General features: G+C 44.2%; 1 protein-coding gene and 1 pseudogene across 3 annotated transcripts in view; one reads left to right on the forward strand and one right to left on the reverse strand.

Annotated features, from left to right (window-relative positions):
* Positions 1-3,315: 3,315 nt before the first annotated feature.
* On the reverse strand, positions 3,316-4,568 carry LOC105550834 (annotated as a pseudogene).
* Positions 4,569-5,374: 806 nt separating this feature from the next.
* TNPO3 (transportin 3) overlaps positions 5,375-9,927 on the forward strand; it is a 101,150-nt gene continuing 96,597 nt past the window's right edge. For 2 of the 3 annotated variants that reach the window (XM_011995885.1, XM_011995886.1), the window contains exon 1: positions 5,375-5,911. In XM_011995885.1, coding sequence (XP_011851275.1) covers positions 5,792-5,911 — 120 coding nt within the window. In that variant the 5' untranslated portion in view covers positions 5,375-5,791. The remainder of the gene's footprint in view (positions 5,912-9,927) is intronic. The other variant, XM_011995887.1, reaches the window with a different exon arrangement.

Raw genomic sequence — 9,927 nt, forward strand, 5'->3', positions numbered from 1 at the left:
CCACCATGCCTGGCTAATTTTTGTATTTTTAGTAGAGATGGGGTTTTGCCATGTTGACCAGGCTGCTCTTGAACTCCTGACCTCAGGTGATCCACTCACCTCAGCCTCCCAAAGTGCTGGGATTACAGGCGTGAGCTACCGTGCCTGGCCAGATCAAAGCTTTCACGGAAGGCTTCATGGTATTGCCTGTAGAGAACTGGAGTGCTTGAGGTACAGCCCTCAATCTTTGGATAATCTCACCCCGAGTCAGTAAAAGAAACAGTCATTACATCTTTCCTTCTTTCCTTCAGAGAATCCATATTTAGCTTGCTTGCAGAAGGAAGGAGTGGGTTTGGTCTCATTAAACTTTGCATTAGAGTCCAGTTTTCCTAGGGTTACCATTGTGCCTAATGACAAAAGTTATAGGGCTTTTGGTATTTTAAATATTCCATGTATTTCTAATATTTTATTTCAAATATATTATTCTAACAGTATTTGACATCTCTGGTGCATTTATTTGGTGCTTAAAGATGCTCATCTCAATCACTCCTTTGTCTTTAGCCACGAATTAGAAACTGACAACTCTCAAATCTGGATTTTCAACCCACCCCCTGGGCTTCAGTCCCACACACGCTACAGCCTGCTGGTCTTGGCTGTCTGTTAAGTGCCTCAATATTCAACATGGCTAAGATTAAACTCATCTGCATCCTCATATCCTTTTCTGTTTCCATAAAAACCATTTCTTCCTTTAGGTTCCATATCTCAAAAGCCTGGGTTCTCTTCCCTCTTGTCACACCTTGCAGCTCAATCACCATATCAAGATTCTTCCTCCTAAGTTCCTAAATACCTCTCTATCTCCATGCCCACCGCCAACACTTTACTCCAGGCTACCATCACTCCTTACCAAGATTATTACAATAATTTCTTATTTCTGTTCTTGCCACCTTCCCTGCCCAAGCCATTTCATGTTAAACTAGACTGTGTGTGTGTTTTTTTTTAAGACTAAGGAACTAAGAAACACACCACTTAAGACATTTGCTAAGCACCCACTATGTATCAGGTAATGGCATGAGGTCATCAAGCTGGGTTAAACACTGTTTAGCTTCATTTCTTACTCCTACCCAACGCCAACTCTATCCTTCAGCTAGTTTCAGTCTTCAGAACATAATTTTTTCCCTTGCCTCCAGGCTTTCACACTGTTGCCTCTGCCTACAATACTAAACCCTTTGCCTAATTGCTTCCTATTTATCTATCAGTCTGGTCTCAGTTTAGACATACTTTCTCCAGATGGTGTTCCCAATCTCACTACTCTGGGTTAGGTATCACTTCTATTTTTTTTCTCTTTTCTCCAACTGTTAGCTAAATATCCATGTGGTGTTTTAATAATTCCTAACCATAGAACTTTTAAAAATAAGTTTTATTGAAATATAGTTCACATTGCCATAAAATTCATGCTTTTAAAACATATAAGTCAATGGTTTTTAGTATATTCATGTGGTTTTTCTGAACATCACCACTAATTCCAGAGTATTTATTTCCATCAATACAAAAAAAAAAACCAAAACACCCAAAACAGAAAACCAACCCTAAGGATCAGCAGTCTCTCCCTACTCATCCTTCTCATGGAAACGACCAATCTACTTTCTATATTTAGAACTTTACTTACTCTGAACATTTTATGTCAGTGGAATCATGTAATTAATGTGCTTTTTGTGTCTGGCCACTTTCACTTAGCATAATATTTCAAGTTTATCTACATTGTAGCATCTATCAGTACTTCATTCCTTTTAAGGGTCAAATAACATTTCATTGTATGGATATAGCACACTTTGTTTATCCATGTATCAAATGACGGATATTGGGGCTGTTTCTGCTGTCTATTATGAATAATGCTGCTATGAATATGCATGTGGAAGTGTTTATATGCACACACGTTTTCATTTCTCTTGAGTATATACCTAAGTGTAGAACTGCTGGTTCATATGATAATTCTATGTTTAACATTTTTTGAAGAGCTGCCAAACTGTTTTTCAACATGGCTGCACCATGATACAATCCCATGAATAGTGTATGAGAGTTCTGATTTTTCCACATTCTCACCAGCACTTAACATTTTTTTGTTTTAGTTATTCTAGTGGGTGTGAAGTTGTATCTCATTGCAGTTTTGATTTGTATTTCCCTGATGGCTAATGATGAGCATCTTTTCATGTGCATTTGTGTATCTTCTTTGAAGAAATGTCTATTCAAATTAATTGCCCATTTAAAGAACTGAGCTGTCTGAGGCCAGGCGTGGTGGCTCATGCCTGTAATCCCAGCACTTTGGAAGGCTGAGGCGGGTGGATCACTCGAGGTCAGGAGTTCAAGACCAGCCTGGCCAACATGGTGAAGCCCTGTCTCTACTAAAAACACAAAAATCAGCTGGGCATGGTTGTGGGCACCTGTAATCCCAGCTACATGGTAGGCTGAGGCACGAGAATTGCTTGAACCCAGGAGGTGGAGGTTTCAGTGAACTGAGATTGTGCCATTGTACTCTAGCCTGGGCAACAGAGCGAGACTCCGTCTCAAAACAAAAAAGCAAAACACACACACACACAAAACCCCAAAAACTGAGTTGTCTTTTCATTGCTGAATTGTAAGAGTTTTTATATACTCTGGATACTAATCAGTTATCAGATATGTGATTTGCACATTCCCTTCTGTGTTGTGGACTGTCACTTCACTTTCTTGATAGTATCCTTTGATAAACACAAAAAAATTTGTTTTGAGATATGGTCTCACTATTTCCCAGGCTGGAGTGCAGTGGTACAATCACTGCTCACTACAACCCCCACCTCCTGGGCTAAAGCAATACTCCCACCTCAGCCTCTTGAGTAGCTGGGATTAGAGGCACCCACCACCATGCCCCGCTAATTTTTTTGTATTTTTTTGTTGAGACAGAGTCTCATTTCATTACCCAGACTGGTCTTGAACTCTTGGCCTCAAGTAATCCTCTTGCCTCGGCCTCCCAAAATGCTGGGATTACAGTTGTGAGCCACCAAGCCCAGCACTGAATCTTTTTTTAATGAATGAATGGATTGGGTAACTAAAATATCAAGTTTCTTTTCTCTATCTAAAATTATATCAACTCTGTGCAGTAACAGTGTTTTCGTCACGTTGCTGGCAGTTAAAAATTCCTTGAGGAACAAATCAGAAGCAAACAGCAAACGAACACACGAGATGATAGGGATTGTGTGATTTAACAGGTTTTGGAGCAACACTGATCTGGATTCAAATCCTAACTTTAAGAACTGTATCTCCGGGCAAATTACATTACTATTTCTCTTTCTTTAAAATGGTTTTTTTTGTTTGTTTTTTTAAGTGCCAGGTGTTTATTTCCCTCACATGTGGGGTGGCTCACATATACAACACACACAGGCGTTGGCCCCGTGGGAGAGGGCAGCACCCCTGGCTTCTGAGGGGAGGATCTTGGCCTCACAGTGTAAAAAGGGAGAGGACGGTTTCTCTCTCCTCCCCTCACTAGGGGCTAGGGAAACCAGGAGCAAATTCCACGACTTTCACCTCTCAACCAAGGAGAAGCCACCTTGGTGACATTTAGTTCCAACCATCACGGTAAGTGCAGAAGGGATTGGCCTGGTCTTTCAACCATTACAGGGTGAAGGTATACATAGTAAAGGAAGATACAGTTTGGATGAGGCCACAATAGGGGGCAGATGACACCATCAGAAGCATATGCAGGGGAGGGGCAGTCACTCGGCTTCTGGGCTGCTTAGTTCCCGGATTGGCAGGAAGAGTAGGGAAGACGGATGGGGCTCATTGTTTGGCATTGATGATGTCCACAAATTCGGGCTTGAGGGAAGCACCACTCATGAGGAAGCCACCCATGTGAGGCTGGCTGGCCAGCTCCTTGCAGGTTGCCCTGGTCACAGAGCCTCCATAAATGATACCAGTGCTCTGAGCCACTGCATCAGAGACGTTGGACTTAAGCCATCCTTGGAGCTTCTTGTGTACCTCCTGGGCCTGTTGGGGTGTTGCAGTCTTGCTGGTACCAGTGGCCCACATGGGCTCATAGGCCAAGATGACCTTGCTCCAGTCCTTCACATTATCTGCAATGACCTTTGTCTGTGCAAAAACAACCTTCTCAAGGATGCCAGCTTCCCTTTCACCTAGCTTCTCCCAGTGCAGGTGATTACTCCGAGTCCCTCTGCCAGAACATGGGCCACTTTCTGCCCAATCAGCTCATCTGACTCCCCAAAGACATGCCTTCTGAGTGCCCCAGGACCACACCACCTATGTGACTCCTAAGTCTTTGACCATGCCAGGGCTGATTTCCCCAGTAAAGGCCCCATTAGCCACTTTGCAGCAGTTCTGCGCAGCCACAGCAATCTTGAGATCTAGCGTCTGCCGGGCCAAATCGATATAGGCAGTGGGGAGAGCACAAATCACCTCGGTATGGGCTGGCACAGTGGCCGCGTTCTGAGTGCCAATGAGCTCCCCCAGACACTTCTTCCGCCCGTTATCTTCCAGTGCCTCTCCACGAAGAACTTCCTGGAGGGCACCATGGCGCCGGAGCTGAGGTGCGGTAGGTCAGTGTCAGCGCCTAAAACGGGTTTTAATAATACTTGGCAAGGTTGTTAGGCGGATTAAATGAGCTCTTGTAACTACAGTGTTTTACACATTGTGAGCATTTATCAAATAGCAGTTATTTACTAGTGCAAAGGACTAGCAGCAATGTTCATATTAATATACTGTTAACCTTTTGTCCCCAATTTCTCCAGAGTACAGTTTCCAAGATTTCTGTTTTCTTTTGTGAACTGTTAGACCACTGGTATTGGATTCGGACAGAAAGGCATTCACAAAAATACGGTTCAATGTGAGAATAATCCTAAAGATGTATGCAAAACACTCTGGAGTTAGAGCACCAGGAGCTGTAAGCGGAATGAAAGACCTCTTTTGGGCTTAAGAACTAAATAAAGGGGAGCTGACAGAGATTCTAGGCATTTTGGATTTATCTCAATGTGGCACATACTTCAGGTTTGTAAAATAGTTCAGTTGACTACGTGTCTGTCTCCTCCACTAGAGCCAGCGTAGGCACCATGTCTTAAGTCATTTTGGATCTCCAGTACTGTGGCCACTATAGGGAGAGTTGAATTGACGCGCCTTGATCACCAGGGCAGAAAAGGATTCTCTGGAGAGGGATAGGGAAGTCGGAAGGGGGAGGAAAAACCTGGATCCATTTCCAAGGAGCTGAAGGCAGCTTAGATATGGGACACATTTCGGTGCTAAAGCCCCAAGCTGGAAGCGAGAAACCGAGAGAATAACACCGACTCTTCTTCCCGGCTCCTGGCCCGGTAGGGCCACTTCCGGGAGGGGGCGGGGAGACAAGAGGAGGCGTGCCGGGAAGGAGGCCGTTTGTAGTGTACCAGGCGGAAGTGTGCCAAAGGTATCGGTGCTGTCGCTTCCGGTCCGGGTAAACGCACCTTAGGTACACGCTGGTGTGTGGCGTGCGAAGATAGGCGTCTGAAGGCAAGTCAGCGAGTGAAGACGGGAGCGCCAGAATCTGTGGACTCAGAAGTCTGGGGTCTAGTGGAAAAACCGGAAAAAAGGCCAGGAACCTGAATACGACCTACTAGCTGTTTCCGAGGGGGCAACTTCCACGGGGAACCTTCTGCCCTGGTAACGGCCAAAGAGGAGGAGATGGCGCCAGTCAGGGAGCGGCCGTGGCCCAGACAGTGAGGAAGCGCGAAGGCGGAGCAATCGTGGAAGCCTCGGGAGAAGAATCAGAGCCGTCGCTACCGCCACTGCCGCCACCACCATGGAAGGAGCAAAGCCGACATTGCAGCTCGTGTACCAGGCAGTGCAGGCGCTTTACCACGACCCAGATCCCAGCGGAAAGGAGCGCGCCTCGTTTTGGCTTGGGGAGCTGCAGCGTTCGGTGAGGGGCCCAGAGAGGCAGTTCTGTGCCGCGGGGCCGGGGCGGGGTGGAACCTAGGCTCCAGGGGAGAACCTGAGCCCGGCGGTTGACCTCGTGAGGTCCTCCTTGGGGAGGAGCTGCTGTCGTGGGGTGGGGCTGCGAAGCTACATCTTTGCCGCTTTTGGGAAACTAGTCGCACCTGATCGGTCGCGAACTGGCCCTTTCCCCACCCGGTGGAATCTGATTTGTAGGTCTTATACTTTTCGATTGTGGCATCGATCTAGTCTTGTTTAAGTTCTGCCTTTGCCGTTGCTTCTTGGGCCGTGCTTTTCCGTTTTGTCTTCCTCCCACCAAATCCAACCCCAGTGTTTCTCCACCTTCCGCTTAAGAATGGTTTATTGGTCTCCTCTCCGTGTCCAAGACTTGCATCCGGCAATTTCCTCCCAGTCGTAGCCTTATGCCTCACTCTTTTTGCCTGTTTTCACTCCAGTTTGAGTCTGTTCTTCTCGAAACTTCTCAGGTTTCTAGATTCTTACTCGTGCGAGTTTTCCCCTTGCTTTGGAATGGCAACATAATATGAAGAAAAAATATTAATTCTGCGTTCAGAAAATCTTTGGAGTTCTAATTTTATTTCATATTAATCCTCTAACCTTGTTATTTCTCTGGCTTTTAGATTTTTTTATTTATAAAATGGGTATCACTGCTGCTTTGATTATTCCATATAAAACTGTATGTGCATCCAGTGAGATATTTAATTGTAGCTTATATCTATTGTATTTCTGCATTCTTTGATTCATGTTTTATGCTTCCTTCCCTAATTTTCACACCTTTGCTGTGCTTCATTTCTGTGTGTGTATTCTTGGTGATCTGGCTGACTTAGGTCCTAATGTAGTATGCACTTTAAAAATTAAGTACTTTGAAAACAACTAAAGAAGCTTTTTTACAGGCTGAAAAAATACTCACCTTTACCTTTATTTTTGCATTTTATACTAACAAGCATATTTTTTTGCCCCTCTTCCCTTTAACTCATAACTGATACTTAAAGGTGCTCTGCCTTATTAAATCAGCTCCTAGACTGCAAGTTCATGATATTTAAAAATTTACAACTTTGACTTTTTAAAAATCTGGTCTTGGTATGGAGCAACTTTGCCTTTTTTTTTTTTTTTTTGAGACAGAGTCTCGCTCTGTCGCCCAGGCTGGAGTGCAGTGGTGCGATCTCAGCTCACTGCAACCTTCTCCTCCCGGGTTCAAGCGATTCTCCTACTTCAGCCTCCCGAGTAGCTGGGATTACAGGTGCCCGCCATGATGCCCGACTAATTTTTTTTTTTTTTTGAGACAGAATCTGGCTTTGTCACCCAGGCTGGAGTGCAGTGGTGTGATCTCGGCTCACTGCAACCTCCTCCTCCCAGATTCAGGTGATTCTCCTGTCTCAGCCTCCCAAGTAGTTGGAATTACAGGCGCATGCCACCACGCCCAGCTAATTTTTGTATTTTTTAGTAGAGACGGGGGTTTCGCCATGTTGGCCAGGCTGGTCTCGAACTCCTGACCTCAGGTGATCTGCCTCAGGTGACCTCGGCCTCCCAAAGTGCTGGCACTAGAGGTGTGAGCCACCGCGCCTGGCTGCAACTTTGACTTTGAATATTAAACTTAAAAAATTGGTGCCCAAGTCCTCGTCAGAAAATAAAGGAATATGACTCACTGTAGGCTACACAAGAAAATCATTCACATATGGTCTCATTTAGTGTTTCTGTGATCTCTGGAGAGTCACAATTCCCTGATCTTCGTATAGTTTTCTAAAGTATAAATAGGAGAAATGCTACACTTCACTGCAAAAGTCATATCTTTCTAATTAAACCTGCTTGTTGTGTGTATTTTAAATCAATATTTGAGTGCTTACCATGTGCCAGCAACTATGCTGGGTGTTTGGATTTGGAAATGAACTAGAAAAAAATCTCTGCTTATCACAGAAGGTGGTTGTGATTAAATGAGTTAATATTCTACGAAGAGCTTAGAAAAGTTCTTGGAACATAGAGATTAAAATGTTAGCAATTGTTATTTAAATATTAGTCACTTTTCTCTCCTTACTTTCCACTGCTCTATTACAACCTTACATCATCTTCACAGATGGGATTTCCCATTGGCCAAACCCAGCCGGAAGCCAGGCGACACAGTGACCTGTTGGTAAAGTCTATACAGGTCAGCCTATTGGAGCAGAAAACATGACAGAAGAGGGTGGAAAAGTGGATCTGGAAAATATCCAGCAGTCACACATCATGTTTAGGCAACTTCAGCATCTGGATTGACAGTTCAGCTAACATTTTGGCCTTTTGATTCCTTTACCTCTTCATTCTCTTCAGTCACCTGGTCACACAATCACACCCTGGATCTTGTCTTTACTAAAAAAGCCACCACCCAGGCTGTCATGACTGTAATCCCAACACTTTGGGAGGCTGAGGCAGGCGGATCGCTTGAGGTCAGGAGTTCAAGACCAGCCTGGCCAATATGGTGAAAACCCGTATCTACTAAAAATACAAAAATTAGCTGGGCGTGGTGGTGCGCACCTGTAGTCTCAGCTACTCAGGAGGCTGAGGCAGGAGAATCTCTTGAACCCAGGAGGTGGAGGTTGCAGTGAGCTGAGACTGTGCCACTGCACTCCAGCCTGGGTGACAGAGCCCGACTCCATCTCAAAAAAACAAAAAAGTTACCAGCCAGGCCCATTGGCTCACGCCTGTAATCCTAGCACTTTGGGAGGCCAAGGTGGAGGATCCCTTGAGCCCAGGAGTTCAAGACCAGCCTGGGCAACATAGTGAGACTTCATTTCCACACAAAAAAAGGAAAATTAGTTGGGTATGGTGACATTCGCCTATAGTCCCAGCTACTCGGGAAGATCCCTTGAGCCCAGGAGTTCAAGACCAGCCTGGGCAACATAGTGAGACTTCATTTCCACACAAAAAAAGGAAAATTAGTTGGGTATGGTGACATTCGCCTATAGTCCCAGCTACTCGGGAAGATCCCTTGAGCCCAGGAGTTCAAGACTGAGTGAGCTATGATTTCGCTGCTGCACTCCAGCCTGGGAGACAGCAAGATGGTAAAAAAAAAAAAAAAAGTCACCACACCTCAAAATAGCTAATTCAGACATTCTGCTTTGGTAATAACTCACTGTTTTCCAGTTTGCTGGCTCAAAAATCTCAAATATCGTCACCCAGTTTTTTGAAATCTTTATGTAATTTACTAATATTTAAGTTTTATTTTTAAAACAAAATTCTGTGGAACCTCTTTTTTCCTGTTGGTAATCAAATACCTCTTTTTTTTTTTTTTTTTAAATTTTGTTTTCTGTATATCCACAATAAGTCATCCCCAAATCTCAGTAATGTAAGTATCCTCTTTGTTCAGACTGGTGATTTGTTTTCTTTTTTGGCTGAAGGAAATATCTATCCCAAGAACCCTCCATTTCCCTGCTCCAGTCTGGCCTGGTTCGCTAGGTCTGTTGATAATTATTGTTATGGGATTCCATAAACACTGTCCTAGGGAATTCCCTTTGCCTCTTTGTTGTGCTGAATCCACTGATTCTTGGATTCCATGATGTTTTCTTGGGTTACTCTTCCATTTAATGGATCATCGAGAAGGGAACCTTCATCCTTTCTCTCATTGCTTTTCTGTTGGTCTGTTTCTCTTGGGTTGCTTTTACCTTGAGTTCTCTAGTCAGCCGGGAGGTTGTAAGCTAGACTGCCAGTGTTCTAAAGCCAGGTCAGGGAATGAAGCTAGGGGATGGATCTCACAACTGAGTATGTAGGTTTTAATTTAATCTCTTGTTTTCAGCATGATACTCCTGTCTTTAGCTGAGTCTATTGTCTAAGAGTCCAGAGACCACCTACTTCAATCTTTCCAAAGTAAACCTTGAGTCTTCCGTTATGGTGGGAGAGTAGTAGCCTGGTTGCTCAGAGTCAGAGAGGAAATTTAGGAGTCTACTGCTTCTTACACAGATTTTGACCCTTTTATTTATTTAAACTTTTTTCTTTCTTTTTTTTTTTTTTTTT

Source organism: Mandrillus leucophaeus, unplaced genomic scaffold, assembly GCF_000951045.1.
Source record: "Mandrillus leucophaeus isolate KB7577 unplaced genomic scaffold, Mleu.le_1.0 Scaffold5, whole genome shotgun sequence".
Classification (NCBI taxonomy): domain Eukaryota; kingdom Metazoa; phylum Chordata; class Mammalia; order Primates; family Cercopithecidae; genus Mandrillus; species Mandrillus leucophaeus.